The sequence below is a fragment of the Narcine bancroftii genome, chromosome 3 (genome assembly GCF_036971445.1).
Source record: "Narcine bancroftii isolate sNarBan1 chromosome 3, sNarBan1.hap1, whole genome shotgun sequence".
Taxonomy (NCBI): domain Eukaryota; kingdom Metazoa; phylum Chordata; class Chondrichthyes; order Torpediniformes; family Narcinidae; genus Narcine; species Narcine bancroftii.
Window position 1 is genome coordinate 350,556,476 of NC_091471.1, and position 21,689 is coordinate 350,578,164.

Consider the following 21,689-nt stretch of genomic DNA (forward strand, 5'->3'; position numbering starts at 1 on the left):
TCTCCTACACTCCAACAAATACAACCCAAGAGCTGTCAAACGCTCCTCATATGCCAGCCCCTGCATTCCAGGAATCATCCTAATAAATCTGCTCCGCACCCTATCCAGCAACATCACATCTTTTCTAAGACAGGGGGCCCAAAGCTGTACACAGTACTCTAGATGGGGTCTCATCAGTGCCCCATAGAGTCTCATTAACACCTCTCTACTCTTATACACTATACCTCTTGAAATAAATGCTCGCATAGCATTAGCCTTCTTCACTACCAATCCCACTTAGGCATTAACTTTTAGATTACTCTGCATAAGGATGCCCAGGTCTCTCCGCACCTCCAAATAGTACTCTCCCTGTTTATTTTCACTGCCAAAATGTAGAACAGAACACTTCTCAACATTGTACTCCCCTCATAAATTTCAAAAGGCCAATTTTATTCTGCATCTCAATGCTTTATGAATTCCTGAATGATGAATTTCCATGACCCAAACAACTGTAACATGGGGAAGAAGGTGAAGGAGTGGGGAGAGGGGAGAGGGTCACCTGTACTTTCATGTTATTGGAGAGCCATTACTTCACCTCCACTCTTCCAATCTTAAACATGCTTCTGATCCTTTGCTTAAAAAAGATGTTATATCTAAACAGCCCGAGTCTGAATTTTAGATTGTAGACTAGGCACGGGTCCCAGCTCTGCATATCCTGCTGTTATATGTAATTACATTCATAGTTTGCTTTGTTTGAACTTTGTAAACTTGGTGTTTGTAAAATTTTGTTCTGCCATTATAGTCTCTCTAGTAGTTAAATCCCAATGAGGAATAGAAGGGTATATCATAACAGAGTTTTGACAAATGCAAAATTTACAACATTTTGTACTGAGTAAATTGCTTATGGCATAGTTATGCATTTCTATTGGCAAAAATCCCTGGTGAACCACTTTAATCATACATCTCAAAACATTGTAAAACACAATCATTTTATAGTTTCATCAAGAAAAATAAAGCATTTTTCATATTACTAAACAAATAATGAATTGCCACAATTTTCCATTTTGATTGTAATAATGGTTTTCGAGGTCTATATGAACTTGAAGATGAGATCTCAGAGCGAGGGTTGAATGGGAAGTAATAAATCCTCAAAAAAATGCCTCATTTGCTGAGAAGGGAAAGGAAGAGGTGGCAAATGTAGCTGCCAAACATTTATACACAAAGTCTTTGTTCAAGCTTCTTGCTCGAGATGAAGATGAAGAGAGATGAGCAAATCAGATCCAATCAGATCAAAAAGTGCCCATCTTAAAATATTTGCACAATTCAATCGAGTGAAAGCCTGATGAGGAGCAGCCCAGGAGGGGCCTTGGGACCAGCTAAACACAGCATAGCTGGGGGGTGGGGGTCAGCCGCATTTATAGCCACCATCCTGAACAAGATGGAAACTTTGTGCTCCTGTTTCACAAGTGTTGAATCAGTAATAAGAGACATATCAAAAAATATATCAGAAATTAGAGAAATTGTGGAAATTTAATGGAACAAATGACTCAAGTGGAGGTTGAGCTGGACAAAACAAAAGACAGGCTAAAGGCTCTAGAAGAAAAGGCAAAAACATGAAACAGACGGAAAAGGATTGATGGACAAGATCGACCATATGGAATTGGAATATTTCAGTAGACATAACAATGTAAGAATCATTGGAATGAGAGAAGAAATCAAGGGGAAAGACCTGGAATTGGATCCCACAAAACAAGTTAAATACAAAGCTGCAAATTGAAAGGACTCACTGGACCCTCTGACCCAGAAGAACCGATGAACAGCAACAACAACCCGTCCCGCTAAAGACTTTTATGTTACCGGGAGAGGGATGCGATCTTGGGAGCAGTTTATGAATATTCATAAAAAGTAACAATGGTGGACAAAAGTAATGTTTTTTTCAGGACTTTAGCAATACCTTGGCCAAACTTTAAATATTCAATGACTTACCAAGCAATGCTTAGGGTGGGTGTCTCAGAAGGTCATCAACAAATTTTCAAGAACAGAGAAGTGCTAGTTATGAAAAGATTAGTCGCCAGTTGAGAAGATTGAAAAAAAAAAAAAAAATTTTTTTAAACGGGACTAACTGAAAGCCTTATCTTATTTTTCATTTATATTTAGTATTACTGAACTGTCTTGTTTTTACTACTAAAAGAAAGATCATTGTGTGTGCGTGCGTGCGTGCGTGCGTTTATTAAAGGGGAAATATGTATGCTTCTTAAAAGGAAAATTAAATTTTACAGTATTTTTTGAAAAAAGCGATTCTACTGTTATACAATATTTGTTTGAAAAATGGTATAGATAAAACACCAAAGTTTATTAGTCTTACTATTAATAGGATAAATGGATCGGTAAAAAGGGTCTTGGCATACTTAATTAAAAGCGGATATAATCTTTTTTGCAGGAAACACATCTTTACCAAAATGGCACATAATAAATTAAAAAGAGGATGGATAAGAGAAATAATTTCTTCTTCCTTTGGTTCAAAGGCAAGAAAGGTAGTTGAGGCCAGTTCCTTGTCAGTATTTAAGAGTAGGTTAGATTTGGCCCTTATGGCTAAGGGGATCAAGGGGTATGGGGAGAAGGTAGGAACCGGGTACTGGTCAACCATGATCATATTGAATGGCAGTGTAGGCTTGAAAGGCCTGGGGAACGATGGATTCCCACCTGAGTTTTACAGACAATTTAAAGAACTATTACATCCTGTTAATGGATGTTCTGCACCAAGCAGTGGAAACGCAGACCCTCCCCCAGAATCATTCTCAACCACGATTATTACAGTGTTGCCAAAAAAAGGGACACATTAAAAACTTTGTCATAGAGACCAATGGAGATTACAAGATACTAGCAAAAGCGTTGACTAATAGGTTAGGATAATATTTACCAAAAATCAGATCTAGCAGGATTTGTTAAAGAAAGACATTCCACAGATAGTCTAGGAAGATTATTTAATAAAATACACATGACAAAATTCAAATTTATAATTTGTCCTCTTCATCATAAATTTATTATTAACAGAATTAGAATTTATCTTGGAAAAGATTTGAATTTTCCTTCTGAGAAAAATCTGGCCTTTTTAAATAACAATGAGTTAAATCTCCATCAATAAATTGATTCTTCTTAATCTGACAATGAACCAATAAGATTCTTGCTTTGTAATCAACTTGGTTAATTCTACCTTAGAGATGAGTTGATATTAAAAATAAATCTATCCTCACATAGGAATCATGTCTATTTGAATAAAAAGAATAATCTCTCCCTCTTGGGTGGATTCTTCTCCACATGTCTATTAAATTCAAGTCTTTTATTTTTCTTTGATTGATCATCCCTTTTATTGTCTAAACAGAATGATTCATTGGTGATTTACAATTAGTTAAAACTGAACATCAGCATTACAGGGTAGTTGCAAATGCTTTGCACAGAACATGGTTTTAAAAAAAACAAGTTAAGAAGTTGACTGCAACACCTTTTCCAGGTTGTTCAATCAGCAGACAAATCTACCCATTAATAAATAAGGCAGCAGATACTGTGGCTGCCAGTTAATTTGTTGTGGCAGATTTAAGGTAAGCTATCAAGTTTTCGCGTTCATTCTTCTTCTTGAGACCCGCAAAGATCATTTTTGTTCCTGGGATATATTTCTTTGGATCCTCCAGATAAACTCTAAGTGTATCTTCACTCCAGGTGATACCTTTATTTTTGTTTGCTTCAGTGTAAGAAAATCCAGGAGCCTAGTCTTGTGTTTGCCTCCACTCACAACTGTGTGACATTGCGCAAACTTCTGAACAAAGATCTTCTTGCCCTTTTCTACATCACCCATTCTATTGTTTCACGCTGCTCAAGGTCATCCACGCCACATTGACGACTCACACAATACTGCAACCCCACTCCAAGGATCAAATATTTTATTAATGCCAAGGTGGCTTTTGCTGCTTTTGCCCTTGTTATTGCTCTAATTTAAAACTGGCTCTAAACAAAAATTAAGATCCCTACCTATTAATATATTCTGATGCGATTCTGCCAAATTCAGAAATGTTTCTTGTACAAATTTTTCATCATCCATATTTGGCACATATATGTTCATAAGTGTCCAAAACTACATTCTGTCTCTTATCCCAAAGGTCTTCTTTACAAGATTGCCACCCCATTGCTTTTGAATTGAATGAAGAAGCTGTGACATACCCCACCTAATCTCTTTTAAATTTCTGACGCTGTTTCAATTAAATAAGTCGCTTGTAAAAATCTATATCTATTCTCTTTTTTTTTTAAAAAGTATGTCAGTATTCTTTTCCTATTCACATGTTGGTTTAGCCTGTTAACATTAAAACTTAAAAAGCTCAGTATGTTACTCGTTGATTTTAATTTAATCCATATCTACTGATATTTCCTCTTCACCTCTCTCCTTGCATCTCCTCGAGAATTTGAATATTTGTTATCCTCATAGTCAATTTACATTTATAGCAGTTACAATATTAAAAAAATAAAAAATAAAAAACCCTATTAATGTTGCTTAAATAATACACAATGTAACCCTCCTCCATTTTATGGGTTGCAGCATCTGCCACAAATATTCACATGACTTATTAGTAGTCAGTCCATATCACCTCTAACACCTTCCCCCCCCCCCCACCCCCCTCCCCACCCTCAGGATATCTACCATATATCAATCTTCTGTTTACAGAAAATTGAAAATTCACTCTTTATTAATCAGACCATTTTCAAAATCTCTTGCTAATCAGCTGGCAATATGTCCAAAAATTCCTCTGCGTGGACATGATCCTCCTTGCAAGAAAATCTTCAGTGGCAGGTTGACAGACAAATTTGTAACTTTTTTGCTATAAGGCATGTCTCAACGTGTTAAATTCTTTTCTTCAGCAATTCCAGACTTCTATCAGGATAGAAAAATATCTTGCCCTAGCTCCTTGAGCCGCTAGTGCTAATATTTTTTCAATATCTTGATAACAAAGACATTTTATCAATATAGATCTTGGTTTCTCATCTGGTGGGGGCCGAGGTCTCAAAGCTCTGTGTGCCCTTTCAATTTCAATAATTTTTTCAAATTTATCTGGTCTCTAGAATCCATTGTTGGAAAAATATTATCGGATCATCATCTTCTTCACCTTCCTTAAGGCCAACAATTTTACTATTATTTCTTCTACTAAAGTTTTCTAGTAAGTCAATCTTTCCCCAAAGTTGCTTATTTTCAGTAACCCACATCTTCCATTTTCACCAATCTGTCCTGTATCTCTCCATACCAGTTTCTACAGTTTTAACTTTCATCCACACTATCCCATTTATTTTGCATTTTATGTACAATAGCAAAAAGTATTTCTTCATTTGTTTAATTTTTTCATGTCTGCTCTCATCTCTCTGTTATTTTAATAGTTTAGCATTTGTACAATCTTCTTGCTCTGGCATTGTAAGTTTCCTACCTTTGTCTTTGGAAACTTTTACTTGCTTTATTTCTTCCTGGTCCTCTTCCTCCTCTTCATCTTCAACACTGGCCTGTGATTCATAAAAGTAGACTTCCTCTTGTTCTAAAAGTTGAAACGTTGGAGCCAGCGAAGACGTTGCTGGCACCAGTGACATCTTGGAATTCTTTTGATCTGCGTCTGTGTGTCTTCCCACACATGCGCATTTCGGCATCTTCTTCTTTGACGCCATCACCCTGGAGAAGTGGCTATGATGCCACTGTGGAACATCTAACGGCCCCCATAGGGAGCAGACTCACCCAGGGATGAGCTCTTACCTCAACTCCCACATCCATTGAAATGGTAGGCCTTGTTTCTTTCTCTTGTCAATGTTCTTGTGTTCCCAACAGGCCAACAATGTTCCTTCCTTTCTTAGGTGACAATTTTAGATCATTGTAAGGTAGTTCTTGAGCAGTTTTTAATAGTTTTGGTTTAAAGTACAGGTACACGATCCTTTATCCGGACATCTAAAATCTGGAAAGCTCCAAAATCAAGCAAGTGGGGACCTGTGGTCGGGGGAGACTGCTGGGTGGCCAAGGGACTGGCGGTCGGGGGAGGCGTCCGGGCGGCCGCGGTTGGGGGAGACAGCCGAGGGACTGGCGGTCAGGGGAGACGTCCGAAGGTTGGGGGAGGCGGCCAGGTGACTGGAAGGGGGAAATCTGGAAAAATCCGAAATTCGGAACACACTGTTCCCCAAGGGTTCCGGATAAAGGATCGTGTACCTGTATTTTGCTTATTTAGCACTTTCTAAATTAATTCCCAGGAGTCAAATTTTCACTTCCTGACTATCACATCATGTGATGCCCCCCCACCTCTGCTGAAATTTAAACATATTTTAATACAAATAATGCACCTCAAGTTTAGCAATATTTTCAGACAAGCAACCTGCAAAGAATCATAACATTTTGTCCACCATTATACTTCAATAATAAGTCCAAGGAGCAATAGCACAAGCAAAAGCTTTTTGTGATACAAGATGTTAAAAGAATACATTGAAAATAAACCATAGCAAATATGCATGGAATTGAGTGTTTAAGAAGTACACTATTTTGCTGATATATAGTTGAATAAGATATCAGACATTAGGAATAACAGGAGTACTTTAATAAGATACTGTCATCTAATAAAAACAAACACTGCTTTCTCGAATCAACGCTTAAAACTTGGATTTTGGCAATAACGCGATTTGATTTCTTTTGTATTTTTGGCTGATGTTCATGAGAAAATGAAGTCTGATTACAAAGTTATTCCAAGGATAAATACTCAACAAGTCAATAAAAGCAACAAGTTTATCATTAATTCCAGAAAAAGAAAGAGCAAGTGTTGTCATTTAAGGTTTACAGACACGAATCAGTTGCTGAAAATGTAAAAACCAGAACACCACCACAAATGTTGATTTTGAAAAACGGCCATAATTGGTGAGGCAGGGGAGGGGAGCTCAATTTTTGCTTTTTAATCTTCTCTCAAATAACTTCACAACATCTTATTTTGACAGATTTGGCTTGCATTATAAATGTGTTTAAAATTAAATGAAAATACAATTGCCAATAAATGATGTAACATTTGCAAATATTCCTAATAGGATCTTGCAGATACTACTGCCCTTTCAATTGAAATAATTTTGCATCAACATTCTGGTTTATAATATACACAGATATGTGGTGGAATGGTAGTTCAGACAGACAAAACCAAACAGTCTGCAATGATCCAAACAGTCTAAAAAACTGAAAACAAGGCAGTTCTATTCAAAGTTCTCCATGTCTAATGGGTAAAATGAAGGATTTGAAGGACCTCAAAAATATGCAGAAAAATTAACGAAGATGATTCTTAGAACAAGATATTTAGCTACAAGGTTAGCTTCAGACCTGGCCAAAAAAAAGTAAATATGAGGTGTAATATTTATTTATTTATTAATGAAAAATGGATATAATTGGCAAGGCCCACATCTGTCAATCCTAATTGCCCAGGATGTTACCTATGGATTAGGAGTGCTAACCTATTGGTTAGCCTTGCTAAAAAATGACATTTCCTTCCTCAGCATCTGGAAATTTTTCTGTTCAACTCCATTTCCTTCCCAGTTGTTTCATGGATCTACCATTTGTCAATAACTCAGTAGGCCTCTGGATACTGGTCCCGTTAACCACTATGTTGTCATACCTTAGAAATGATCAGTAAAGTACATGTGATCTGACAAATTAAGAGTATATTATAAAGATAAGTTGATTGTCACATATATTGTACAATGTACATATACATTGAAATCTTTATTAAATAAAAAGGAAAATAAATGCACAAGATATTTATAGTATCCTAGTGTTAAAAAAGTATTGCTTTCGTGCAGACAGTCCTTTTATACTCTTGGAGCAATCCATGATTATTGCAATAAATGGAGGTTCAAGAATCTAATAGCTGTTGGTAAGAAACTGTTCTTGAACCTAGAGGTGCTGGTCTTCAGGCTTCCGTATCTTCTGCCTGAAGGCAGTAGTGGGAAGAGGTTGTGACCATGACAATGGGGATCCTTCACAATGGTGGCTACTTTCTTGAGGCAGCATCTCACATAGATGTCTGCAATGGATGGAAGGTCAGAGCCTGTGATGGATCTCACTATGTTTGCTACCTTTTGCATTCCTAGGCCTTTGAATTGTCAAACCAGGCTATTATGCAGCCAGTCAGGATACTTTCCACAGTGCATCTGTGGAGGTTCAGTATGATAGAGAGGCGGCAAGGTTAGCGTCAGGGCAGCACGTTAGTGTAGCAGTTAGCACAACACTGTTACAGTGCCAGCTAATGGGGTTAGAATCCGGCACTGTAAGGAGTTTGCACATGCGTTTACCCTGGGACCTCCGGTTTCCTCCCACCCTTCAAAATGCATGGGGTTCCAGGTCAATTGGGTGTATTTGGGCAGCATGGGCTCAAGGGCCAAAAGGGCCAGTTACCGTGCTGCATGTTTAAATTTATTTATTTATCCCACGAGATACCGAATCTCCTCAAATAGTAGAGACATTGGTGTGTCTTTTGCATGGTTGCATCAATGTGCTTCAAAAGGGATTAAAAGAATAGAAAATTGTTTTTCAGGAAGTAGATTCTTATCCTTTGAACAAATGAGAGATAAGTACAATATAACTGGAGATACAGCGCTGGCATATTACCAACTGATATCCTACTTGAAAGATAAATTAGGAAGCAATTTGAGTTTACCAGAGGGAAGTAACCTTGAATATGTGATTACAGATACAATGTTAATCAAAAGATTTATAACAAATATGTATATTAAACTGCAAGAAAAGGAGAATGAGGAAACAAATGGTAAAACTAAACAAAAATGGGAACAAGATTTAAATATAAAGATAAAAAAGGAAACATGGGAGAAATTATGTTCTGGAACGATGAGAAATACAATAAGTACGAGGCTACGTATGATACAATATAATTGGTTACACAGACTATACATTACACCGCAAAAGTTAAATAAATGGGACCCAACAGTATCTGATAGATGTTTTCGATGTAAAAAAGAAATGGGAACAACAATTCATGCAATCTGGACATGTGAGAGAGTAGAAAAATTTTGGGATGATCTCAATCAGATATTAAATAAAATAACAGAAAACAATATACCAAAGAATCCAGAGATCTTTCTCCTAAGTAACATAAAAAACAAAGAATTTGGAATTGATTTGGAGGATGCACAAAAAAGATTTGTTAAGATAGCCCTAGCCGTAGCAAAAAAATGTATTATGTCAACCTGGAAATTGGAAGATAATTTGAAAATACAACAATGGTATATAGAAATGAATAAATGTATTCCATTAGAAAAAATAACATATAGTTTAAGAAATAATATTGAAATATTCGAACAAGTATGGGAGCCTTACATTAAATACAATAGCGAAAACCTACCGGGGACAAACATTACCTAAGTTGATGGAAGGAGAAGGAAAGAAAAGAATGGACTCAGTAGAATTTCTGGTGTATTTTTGTTGAATGACAACATTGTCTGACTGGTTTAATGCAACCTAGATTGTATACCTAAAATGGATGAGAGGGGGGGGTGGGGGGGTGGCTTGGGAGGAGAAAAAGTCACTGTATATGTGTGAAAAAGAAAAAGTGTATATCATGGCTAATGTGATTTATGGTGTGAAAAAAAAAAATAAAAAAAATAAAAAATAAAAAAAAAAACAAAAAGGTCTTCTGAACACGGACCCCCCCCCCTAACCCAGGAACTTGAGGGGACTAACATTCTCCACCTCCATCCCATCAATGTGGGCAGGTATGTGGTACCTCAACCACTCCTTCCTAAAATCAACAAAAAGCTCCTTGATCTTGATGATGTTGAGAGCAAGAATATTGTTCTGGCACCACCTAACTAGACTCACATTTGGCATCTGGCATACTGACATTATTTCCAGTTAGACGGCCAACATGGTTGGTGTCGTCTGCAAATTTGTACATTAACTTGGAGCTGATTTGGCTGCACTGTCATGGGACGACATGGAATATAGTGGGGGACTAAACACCCAGCCTTAGGGTGCCCTTGAATTGATGGTCAGCATGAAAGCGATGATGCCGCCAATCCGCATCAATTGGTCCACCTCCACTTAGTAAGATAATACCTTGATTAATTATTATCTTTTACACCTTTCAGATGAGAGCATTGTGGTTAAGTATCATCCAAGTTTTTCTATATATGGGCATTTGTTAAATAAGTTACTTTCAAGTTTTTAATGGGTGAGGGTACATTGTCAGTCATGCTGCCCAGTACTCAAACTTCATTATTTCCTCTGGTTCTGACCTAACTGCCACTGTAAGCCATTCAACTGGCTCAGGCCCCAGGACAAGTCAAGTTTATTGTCACCTGATTGCACAAGGACAACCCGACAAAACAGTGTTTTCCAGTCCTCGGTGCAAAACATGCAAACACAGTCAGACATGACACACATACAGACAAACAATACACATGCAGGACAAGCATTCATATAAATTAATAACATGAGTTAATGGTTAATGTGAGCAGTTCCTTTGTTCATTCAACATTCTTACTGACCATAGGAAGAAGCTGTTCCTCATCCAAGTGGTGCTGACTCCAATTTTCCTGTATCTCTTTCTTGACAGGTGAGGCTGAAAGATGCAGTGTGTGAAGTGGAAGGGGTTCTCAATGATTTAACGTGCCCTCTTCAGACAACGATTCCAATAGATCACGTCAATCAGGTGGGGGTGGGGAGGGAGACTCCAGTCATCCTCTCGGCTGTTCTTGTGGTCCTGTGGATTGATTTCAGACCCATTTTTCTGCAGAAACCATACCACACTGTGATGCAGCTGGTCAGGATGCTCTCAATAGAGTTCCTATAGAAGGATGACATAATGGTGGCCAATAGTCTTGCCCGTTTCATTCTTCTCAGTTGCTGTTGGACCTTCCTTACAAGTGAGATGTGTGTCTACGATAGGTCACTATTTAAATGAACTCAAAGGAACAGGATGCTTTCCATTCTCTCTACTACAGAGCTGTTGATGTGTAGTGGAAGGTGGTTGTTCCTGGTCCTACTTAAATCCACAATCATCTTCATCTTGTCCACTTTAAGACTTGGATTGTTATTGTCACATTGTATTACGAGATTTTCTACCTCTTTTCGGTGTGACTCATTGTTGTTGCTGATGAGGCCAAATACTATTGTGTCACCTGCAAACTTGATGACATTGTTGGAGCTGGTGCTGCAGTCGTGGTTCATAACGTGAACAGGAGTGGGCCGAGCATGAAAGAGATTACGCTGAGGTGTGCCAGTGCTCAACATGATAGTGCTCGACATTCTGCTATTGACCCAGACAGACTGTGGTCTTTCTATTAGGAAGTCCAGAATCCAGTTACAGAGAGGGGTGTTGAGTCCCAGCTTCTCCAGACTGGGAAATGATCATGTTAAGCACTGGGTTGAATTCGATAAAAATCAGCCTAACATTCAGGTGTCATTCTCCAGGTGTGTTGCTCTCCCAATTCAAATGTATTTAGTTATAGCACTTGCTTAGCTCAAAACTTGGAAGCACCAAGGAACAAATTCCATGTCTTAAATGTATTTTGGATTGGTTGTGATTTTACTGTATCAATACAATTAAACACTTCTGTTACTCTGCTCTTCATGATTTAACAATCTAATATTATGAGCCTGCATCTTTGAAGGCTAGTACAGAAATTTTTTAAAAGTGAAATTCAAAGAACAGCATGGTTTGAAAGCAACAGATATTAAAATGCATAAATCTCAGAATATCGGCTTTAGTGAGAGAGGATTGACAATGGAATTGACATGTGATCAATAACGGGAAAGCATGAAGGGGAGCATTATTGCAGCAGTCTCGATCTCTGAACATCCAAGAGAATGGAGGTTCTTGCACATTGCACACCTTGTAAACAAGTGTGGGAGTGACAGCCACAACTAATTGGTCTGTGACATCAGAAGCCATTCTCACTAGTTTGTGGGAGGTGGTGAGCGGGGGGTGGGGAGGAGCAGAGAAGAGAAAAAAAAAATCAGAATCTGAAATGCATGCAGAAACAGAAGTTAGCTTATTTAAAGAGAACCTTCCAGTTCCCCATACCTCAGTTATACTGTCTATGCAACCCCAGGAATGAGAGCTGAAGGCCACATTCCCTCTCTGGCTTAAGGGTAAGGAGAGTAAAGAATATCTCCTCTGAGCTTGACAGGAATCTGGAGTGGAAAGAAGGGAGTTCCAATTGTCATAGGCCATCCAAGTACCAACAATAAAGGCAGGACCAAAAAGGAGATATGGCTGATAGTCTAAATTTTTTAAAAAATTACCTCAAAAGGGGTCATGAACAAATTGTCACAAGATAGGATTAGGAAGATGAATGGGTGGCCAAAAATTGGCACAAAGGAATTGGGTTTTGATCATGGGACACTAGCATCAGAACTAGGGAAAAGGCTGTAGCATTTGGATGGATTACTTCTGAATCATAATAAATGCAGAAAATGATGTCAATATCATAGATCAAGAAATGTCTATAGAAAGCAAAAGAGATCCTTCATTAGAAACCAGAAGAGCAGATAAGGTGATTTTAAATTGCAGGGAGGATGGGTAGTAGCAGAAAAATTAGTGAAACAACATCTGTGATAGAGAGACCAGATCAAATGGATTATTAGGCAAGTTTTGGACAGATTATGCTTCTTTGTCTGCATAATGTGGTGCTAAAAATAGACTCTGGAGCATATATCAGACCTGTTGGACAAATAGAAAGAGAAAAACAATCTTGATCACTGACAATTGACTGACAATCACAGCCAATTCTGATATGGAAGTGGAAGGAAGATAAAACACTCCAGTTTCAGTCAACTCTATGTGGAGTTCTGACAGCTACAAGATGTCCAGACCATGCATTAATCCTGATGGTTATTGAGCAATCCACAGAGAGGAAATGGGATGTTGAATTAAAATGACAGGCAACCAGAAGGTAAGGGTCGTCCTTGAGCTTTCAGTTGACTGGCACTTATCTGCTTTTGAGATTTATAGCATATGCAGTTTTTTTTCAGTGACCCCAACAATGAAGACGCTGTTTACATCCGGTACCGCACGGATGGCAGTCTCTTCAATCTGAGGCGCCTGCAAGCTCACACCAAGACACAAGAGAAACTTGTCCGTGAACTACTCTTTGCAGACGATGCCGCTTTAGTTGCCCATTCAGAGCCAGCTCTTCAGCGCTTGACGTCCTGCTTTGCGGAAACTGCCAAAATGTTTGGCCTGGAAGTCAGCCTGAAGAAAACTGAGGTCCTCCATCAGCCAGCTCCCCACCATGACCACCAGCCCCCCCACATCTCCATCGGGCACACAAAACTCAAAACGGTCAACCAGTTTACCTATCTCGGCTGCACCATTTCATCAGATGCAAGGATCGACAATGAGATAGACAACAGACTCGCCAAGGCAAATAGCGCCTTTGGAAGACTACACAAAAGAGTCTGGAAAAACAACCAACTGAAAAACCTCACAAAGATAAGCGTATACAGAGCCGTTGTCATACCCACACTCCTGTTCGGCTCCGAATCATGGGTCCTCTACCGGCACCACCTACGGCTCCTAGAACGCTTCCACCAGCGTTGTCTCCGCTCCATCCTCAACATCCATTGGAGCGCTTTCATCCCTAACGTCGAAGTACTCGAGATGGCAGAGGTCGACAGCATCGAGTCCACGCTGCTGAAGATCCAGCTGCGCTGGATGGGTCACGTCTCCAGAATGGAGGACCATCGCCTTCCCAAGATCGTGTTATATGGCGAGCTCTCCACTGGCCACCGTGACAGAGGTGCACCAAAGAAAAGGTACAAGGACTGCCTAAAGAAATCTCTTGGTGCCTGCCACATTGACCACCGCCAGTGGGCTGATATCGCCTCAAACCGTGCATCTTGGCGCCTCACAGTTTGACGAGCAGCAACCTCCTTTGAAGAAGACCGCAGAGCCCACCTCACTGACAAAAGGCAAAGGAGGAAAAACCCAACACCCAACCCCAACCAACCAATTTTCCCCTGCAACTGCTGCAACCGTGTCTGCCTGTCCCGCATCGGACTTGTCAGCCACAAACGAGCCTGCAGCTGACGTGGACTTTTTTACCCCCTCCATAAATCTTCGTCCGCGAAGCCAAGCCAAAGATTTATATCTGTACCAGTGTTTTTGTAAATTGAATAACTCAATCAGTAAATGGGGATTTTAAAAAAGTAAATAATGAGTGGAGAGTTCCCAGGAGAGAAAAATCTCAAATGCCAAAGAGAAAATAGTATACAAGGCAAAGTGAATGAGCTAAGGTCAGCAAAACTACAAATTTAAAGAAATCATATACAATTCATATATATACATGAATTAACAACACAAATAGACACAACATAATTGCTATCATAGACTTAATCATGGGGTTATGTCTATGATGGAAACCAAATGACTATGGCTAGGAATCAGATGGCATCAACATGATAGCCAAAAAGGAAGTGGAATGGTGCTGTTGGTGAAGGATGACCACAGAGCAATGGTGAGACAAAATACTGGCTTAGAAAATTAAGATGTGCAGTCTGTCTAGGTAGAGTGAAGAAGCACTAAATTACACATTTATGGAAGTTATCTTTAGACCTTCAACAGCTGGTAGCAAAGGGTCAACGTAAAACTGGATATCAAAGAAGCATAGAAAAGGGTATTAAATTATAAGGACTTCACATACAGATTGGTGAAAAACACTTGCAATAATAATGTGCAGGACAAATTCCTATAGAGAGCATTTCCCAAATTGGGTTTCGCGGAAGAAATGGATACTAATAACTGAAACTTGTAAAAAACTGTATTTATTTAAATAACTTTTTACCTGTGTTTCTAAGTTGCCTTTATGCTAACAAAGCGGCGTCTTGAGGCCTGCTGTCAACAGACATCAGACCTCAAGATGCCATTTTCAACCAATGAGACTCGGATTTCTTTTGGTGTGATGTTGGCCACATTTGTAAAATTTAAATTGTCTCTTACTCACTCCCTTCCCTTGCTCACTCCCGAAGCAGGGAGGGTTTGGGGGGGGGGGGGGGGTTAATTAAAGCTCAGCCTAGGGCCTGGGTGGAAGTTCATCTGCTACTGGTGAGTTTATTGACTTTTTTTATATTTATTTATATGCTTGTGTACATACCAGGTCTTTTAAATTGCAAATGGCGATTGTGGTTGCGTGATTTCCAAGTGCTCCACAAAAGGGAGCCCTGCTTTAGAGGATACTTTTTTTGTATTATAGGGATCAGGCTATCCTGGATGGGGGTACACTGCAGATTGAGAATTAATTCATTTTTTTTCTGCATTGGGCCCTTTGGGGTAGAATAAATATAACATAATTGAATTATTTCAATCTTAGGGAAGACTATTGATTTTAAACAAAAGAACCTCCAAAAGATACGAAGTGCAAATTTGGTAACTTTATTAAAATAGCATAACTGTGGATAGGCAGTAGCTAACTATCAAATAATTGCAGGAACTGCAGCATTCTTTTCTGGACCAAACATACAACCCAATTATGGCACATCAAGTGCTGATCCAAAAAAAATCTTCCACACTTTATACAAAATTTGTGCTCCGTATCAAGTCCAAAGAGGAAGTTTAAAAGGTGGAAAGTAGTCAATCGTCTGGAAATTGGGAGCAGTTGGAAATCAGCCCCAAAAGGACAACATTTGAGAGATGAAGAAATGGGGTAGGGAAATAACTTTCCAAGGAACTTTATAGTGGACTGTCAAAGCTTCCTATAAAGACACCCAAGACAAATGTTGGTCCCTTCGTCAGAAATGAATGAGGGGCGCAATGGGGAGGGGGACAAAGAAATGGCATAGCAATTTTTTTTTTAAACCTGGTTTTATTTTCATAGAAGAGAAAACAATTTCTCAGAAATTCTAGGGAACCAAGTGTTTAATGAAGAAATAATTATCAGTAAGTAGAATCAGTTTTAAAAGATATTGGATAAATTAATCAGACTGAAGGACAATAACTCTGCAGGGTCTGATGCCACATTACAAAGAGGTAGCAGTGGAAATAGAGGATACATTGAATTCAATGGTTCTCGAATTCTAGAATAGTTCAAACAGATTGGAAGGCAAATATAAATATATAATTAAAAAAGAGAGAACAAACAGAGAAGTAAAGAATTATTGGTCTAACATTAGGAGAGAAAATGCTAGACCAGTGGTTCTCAAACTTTTTTCCACTCAGAAACCTCCTTAAGTATTCCTTTACTTATCGCACACCACCTGCAACAATCCCATGGACTACCAATGGAGAGTGGAGGTAAGGGGGTGGTGATTAGCACTGGCGAGTTTGAGGGTGATGGGATTTTTGTTTTCTTTTAACTAGAAAAACATTTTCAAAATTGTTCTTAATCATCAAATGTACAACCTTGTTTTATGTACTACTGATAAAATAATATTTATCCTTGCCATGGAGCTCCTTTAACAAATCCACAGACCACCAGTGGTCTGAGAATCACAGGTTGATAAATTCTGTGTTAAACTATTAAAAAAAATATGACAACACAAAAGATTAATAATCAACAAATTTATGAAAGGGAAATTAAATAGTTTAACAAACCTGGAATTTGTTTTGAGGATGCAAATGGTAGGATGGGCAATGTTGAATACTTAAATTTTTTAAGAAGGCCTTTCATTAAAGTCCCACATAAAAGTCTTTTTAAATTATTATTGAGTCTAATTTTTATTCGTAACGTTATGTGAAAACAGATCTCATCTCCTCTCTAGATCCTTTGCCATTTCTGTCCCCTCTGGTAACTGATGTTCCTGGCAGTGGAGACAGGTTATGCACAGAAAGCAATGCCAGGGTAAAACTGAGAGCCAACAGTTTTGCTCCCATGGATAAAGGGGGAAGGAGCAGAAAATCCCTGAGAACAGTTCTCCTCAACCTTTCTTTCCACCTGCAGAGGGTATTAAAGTATTCCGTCATTTACCATGGATCACCTATAACAAACTTTCAGAGGTGGAGGGGGGTTGCCAACTAGACAGGAGTTTTGTTTTGAAGGAAATTTCAACAATTTTTATGTTGTCAGATTTATAACCTTGTTTTACATATTGCTTCTTTATTACATCAGGAAGTATTGCCTTTGACCAAGACAGAGTCCAAGACTGAGAACAGAGATATAGGTAATTACTATCTATTGATCCCCAATGAAAGAATTCATGATATTAACTGTAGCTAGTTTACCCAGAATGGCTATCAAAGGATAATTAATTAATAAAGAACAATTTGAAGTAAATTTTATTTTGATTATTTCTTTCATTAACAAAACTTTTACACATTTCATGTGAAAATGAAACTGAGATTTTACCCCCTGACTGTTGATTTAATCAGGGCAGAGATATGTAAAGTCATGGAATGCAGTGAGGCAAAGAAAACCATTATACTCACTGATATAACAACCAAGTATACAAAAAAACTCCATGAATTTGTAGTAAAGCCAAACATCATTAAATACTCATTTGCAGAGACTATAAAATCAGTTGTGGAAATATCTACACTTTTAATTAAATGTCTTTTTTTTTTTATAAACAAATCTGAACCAACAAAAAAAAATTAAGGCCTAATGGTCAAAAATAAAAGTACACCAGTAAGAATAAAACCAAATCTTGCAAAAATATTAGATTTATGAGAACAGAAAAATCACTACAAAAGAAAGTAGAACAAAGAAATATTTTCAAATAATATACAAATGTTCAGGGGTTAAATATGTACAGAAGTGATGCTTATAAATAAAATTTTATAAAAGTGACACATATACTGTAATAGGAGGTATGTGAAATATTTAAAGCTGGCTATGAAGGTCTTCAACCATTTTTGGAAATGGACTCTTCTTACTGCTGATTTTGGCTCAGTAAAAAATAGATTGATTTGCTTTCCTTTCTTTAGACATGCATGTTTAACAAATACAATAAAACTTAAAGTGGTCTCTAAAAAACATCATATGTGGTAATCTAACAGAGCACAGACGTCTTAAAAATCCCAATGCCACCAGATCTCCTCCATCGGGATGCAAGTAAATCCTGCAAATTTATCTACTGTTGCTAAGTTTCTGAAATTTTGTGTAGAATGAAGTAGCACATGTTCATACTGTGCAATAATCCACAAGGAATATAAAACAACTTCCTAACATCACTCTTCTTCCAGCCCCTTGTCCATTGCATCACATCAATGTGTTTTTCACAACTTGGTGATCAGTAATATTGTAGTGACCAGCTAGCTGGGTTCAGACGGTGGGGGATGGGGATAGAGGGATTTGAACCTGCAAGTGGAAGTCCACATACATCAGGTGGCATTTTTGAAATGTCTTATGACTCAGTAACAAATACAATACCAATACCAAAAAGCAGACAACAAAGTAAGTGCTCTCTAGATTGACTGCAGAATCTGGATCATTAGGCAACTTTACACTAACTACCAAGAACATAAACAAACTTCTCTGATTTCCTTCACGAACATAACTCAGAAACTTTGGAATTTTTTTTCCCTCATTAGTCCTGCCAAGAGACTTGGGCATAGGATTTAAAAAATCAAGCCAATTAACTATCTTAATATGTTGGCAGATAATAAAAATTCCTGCTCCAGTTTGGACCCTTATGGATTACTACCACTGAATACAATTTGCATGGTAGGAATAGATAAGGCTTCTGGCATAAAACATTCAACACAGAGTGTTATACACACTCAGCATTTGAGCAACTAAACCTTAAAAATTCTAACAATCAACATATGAATTAGGATCAAAAAGTCACATAACCAATCAATTCTGTTCTGCCATTAAATAAAAAGGCTGTACCCTCAACCCCGTGTTCAGCCTATACCAGTAACTCTCTTGCTCATTAGAAATTCATCTACCTCTGCCTCAAAAATCCTCACTCAAAAGGATACAAAAGTAGAGTTGCAAAGATTCATGACACTGAGAGAAACAAACCTCATTGGTGTTAAATTGGCATCCTCTCTCTTTAAAAAAATAGTGACTACTAGTTGTTCTTTCGCCCACAATTCAGAGCATTTTCGCTTCCCCATGCCCCATGAAGACTCCTCCATTTTATTTGCTTCAATTAAATCCCTTCTAAAATTGAGTGAACCAAGTAAAAACACAAAGATGCTGGTAGAACTTAGCTGGTCTTGCATCGTCCATAAAAGGTAAAGTTATATTACTGATGCTTCAGGCCTGAGCTCTTCCTCAATGTTCTTGCTGGATGAACTCAACCTGTTTTACAGCATCCATAGGAGATAAAGTTATATTATTGACATTTTGGGCTTGAGCCCTGCCTCAAGGTATGAAATAGCTTCCACAGGAGGTAGAGATATATTACTGATGTTTTGGGCCAGAGCTGTTCCTTAAAGTTTCCAACCTTTGGAAAACCTGTGCTCAGAATATTGCATGCAATCTGGTATCCGCATTAGAAGAAGAATGCAGAGGCTTTGGAAATTATACAGAAAAGATTTACTAGGATGCTATCTGGATTAGAAGGCATGACTATAAAGAGAAGTTGGATAAACCTGAAGGAAGCTAAAAGTTTTTAAAATTATGCGAGACATCAGTAGGGTCAACAGTCAGAATCTTTCTCCCAGATTAAAAATGTCAAGTACTTTTAGTTTGGGCACCTTCCCATATTTTGTCCATACTCTGATGAAGGACTCAAGCTAAAAACATTCACTATGTATCTTTATATTTGCTATATAAAGTATATTATTTGACCTGCTGAGTTGTCTCAGCATTGTGCTTTTTAATTCCCTAGGAGTTGATATAATATGATGCATATGACATCTGCATCATAAAGTTTTGAAAGAGGTAGAAGATGACCAGGAGTGCAGCCAATAAAATTGCAGATTCTCAGAGATTGAAAAGAACAAATGTAAACCCATTGTTTAAGAAAGGGGAAGAAAATGGGGAATGATAAAGCAGTCTACCTGATGTCAGTGGGGGGAAAAAAAATGCTAGAATTTGATTATTAAAGAATGGTAACAAGGTATCTGAAAAGCAACAAGATTAAGCAGACTTAACAGGACTTTTAAGAAAAAGAAAGTATGTACGGCAAATTATCAAAAGTTCTGCAATAAACAACTATGGTCTGAGAATTGGATAACAGATAGAAAACAGTACAAACAAATTAGTTAACCAATTATTTGGATGAGAGGGCAAGTAAAATACAGGCACTCCCCAACTTACAACTGTAAATGGAACCGAAGGATCAGTCGTATCTCAAAATGGACGCAAGACAGAATTTTGCCTATGCACGTGGACTACAGAAGTTTCAAAGCAAACTTTTTAAATCAAATCTTTTTTTTAAATTCTGGTCCATATTTTAAAGCAAACTTTTTAATCAAATCTTTTTAATTAATTCTGGTCCATTCCTACCTTTTTAATTGGCGTCCTGGGGTCCGTCAGCTGGGTGCAGAGAGTTAAGCGCCCTGACAATACTCAATTTGCGCCCTTAACTCTCACAGATGCACCAACCGAAATCCAATAATGAACTCACCATGCATGCGCCAATCGAAGACTCACCCATGCGCACAGGAATCAAGATGGCTGAGCCCAGTCTATTGTCCCTGACTTGCAAGGCAAGTACACATTTTGGCTCTTACATGCCCCTGTATCTATTTATAGTTTGTCAAATTCAACATAAACCATGTAAATTTTGTATCTTTTTAAAAAATTTAATTGTATATGTGGATGGACACAAGTCAGGGTGTACCTATATTCTCTCACATCCCCACCAGCTAGCAATTAATTTTAATTTAATGCTTCAATCATTATTCATGCCAATGGGTTTTTTCAGTGTGGAATAAAGGTACTCAAATTTTAATTATGAAAAATAGTAAGTGCGGTCTCTTTTTCGACTTATGATGAGTTTGCTGGAATGAAATCCCATTGTAAGAGAGGAGCACCTGCATAAAAGTTGTCATCCAAATTTGTTGGGGAAAAATGGAAATGCACAACATGTTTTAAAGTAAGAAATAGAAAAGTTTTTAAAGAGTTCTGAGGGACACATCACTGGAACATAATCACTGGAAGTTGATGGGGAGAAATAGCAGGCAATTAGAAATGCAAACAGTACTTTGGCCTTTACTTTTGTACTCAAAATCCTCCAATTTTACTGAATATAAATGGTCCTAGTGATTCTGTTCCTGCAATAGGGCGGCACAATTGGCATAACAGTTAGTGCAATGCCTTTACAGCGTCAGCAATCAGGACTGGGGTTCAAATCCCACACCATTTGTAAGGAGTTAGTCCGTTCTCCCCGTGCCTGCATGGGTTTTTCCCAGGGGCTCCATTTTCCTCCCACAGTCTGAAACATACCAGGGTTGTAGATTAATTGGGTGTAAATTGGGCGGCATGGACTCGTGGTCCGAAACAACCTATTACCATGCTGTATGTCTAAATTTAAATTTAAAAAAAATTAAAATACCCTGTACAGGTTTAGACTACTTATCTACGAATATACACAAGATATTGGGAAAGCAAATCCCCCCCCCCCCACCCTAAATGATTCCTGGTTGAATTGCCCCAGAGAGAGATTAAGCAGACGGTCTTATTTTCTCTTAAATGTAAAAGCATGAGACAGATATCAAATGAAATTTACAACATTTTTATGACTTGAGTGGCTAGATTTAGGCATGCCATTTTCCCTTGCTGAAGTGCCTAAAACCAGTCGTTAAAAGTCTTAAAAT

At 38.1% G+C, this 21,689-nt stretch overlaps 2 protein-coding genes across 10 annotated transcripts in view; both read right to left on the reverse strand.

Moving 5' to 3' along the window:
- Positions 1 to 21,689, reverse strand: part of smurf2 (SMAD specific E3 ubiquitin protein ligase 2) — a 267,194-nt gene that overhangs the window by 203,961 nt on the left and 41,544 nt on the right. The window lies entirely within an intron of this gene.
- Positions 3,555 to 3,832, reverse strand: LOC138756612 (cytochrome c-like). Its single transcript, XM_069923024.1, is given in 2 exon segments — positions 3,555 to 3,745; positions 3,748 to 3,832. Coding segments are annotated over 2 exon segments (276 nt in total).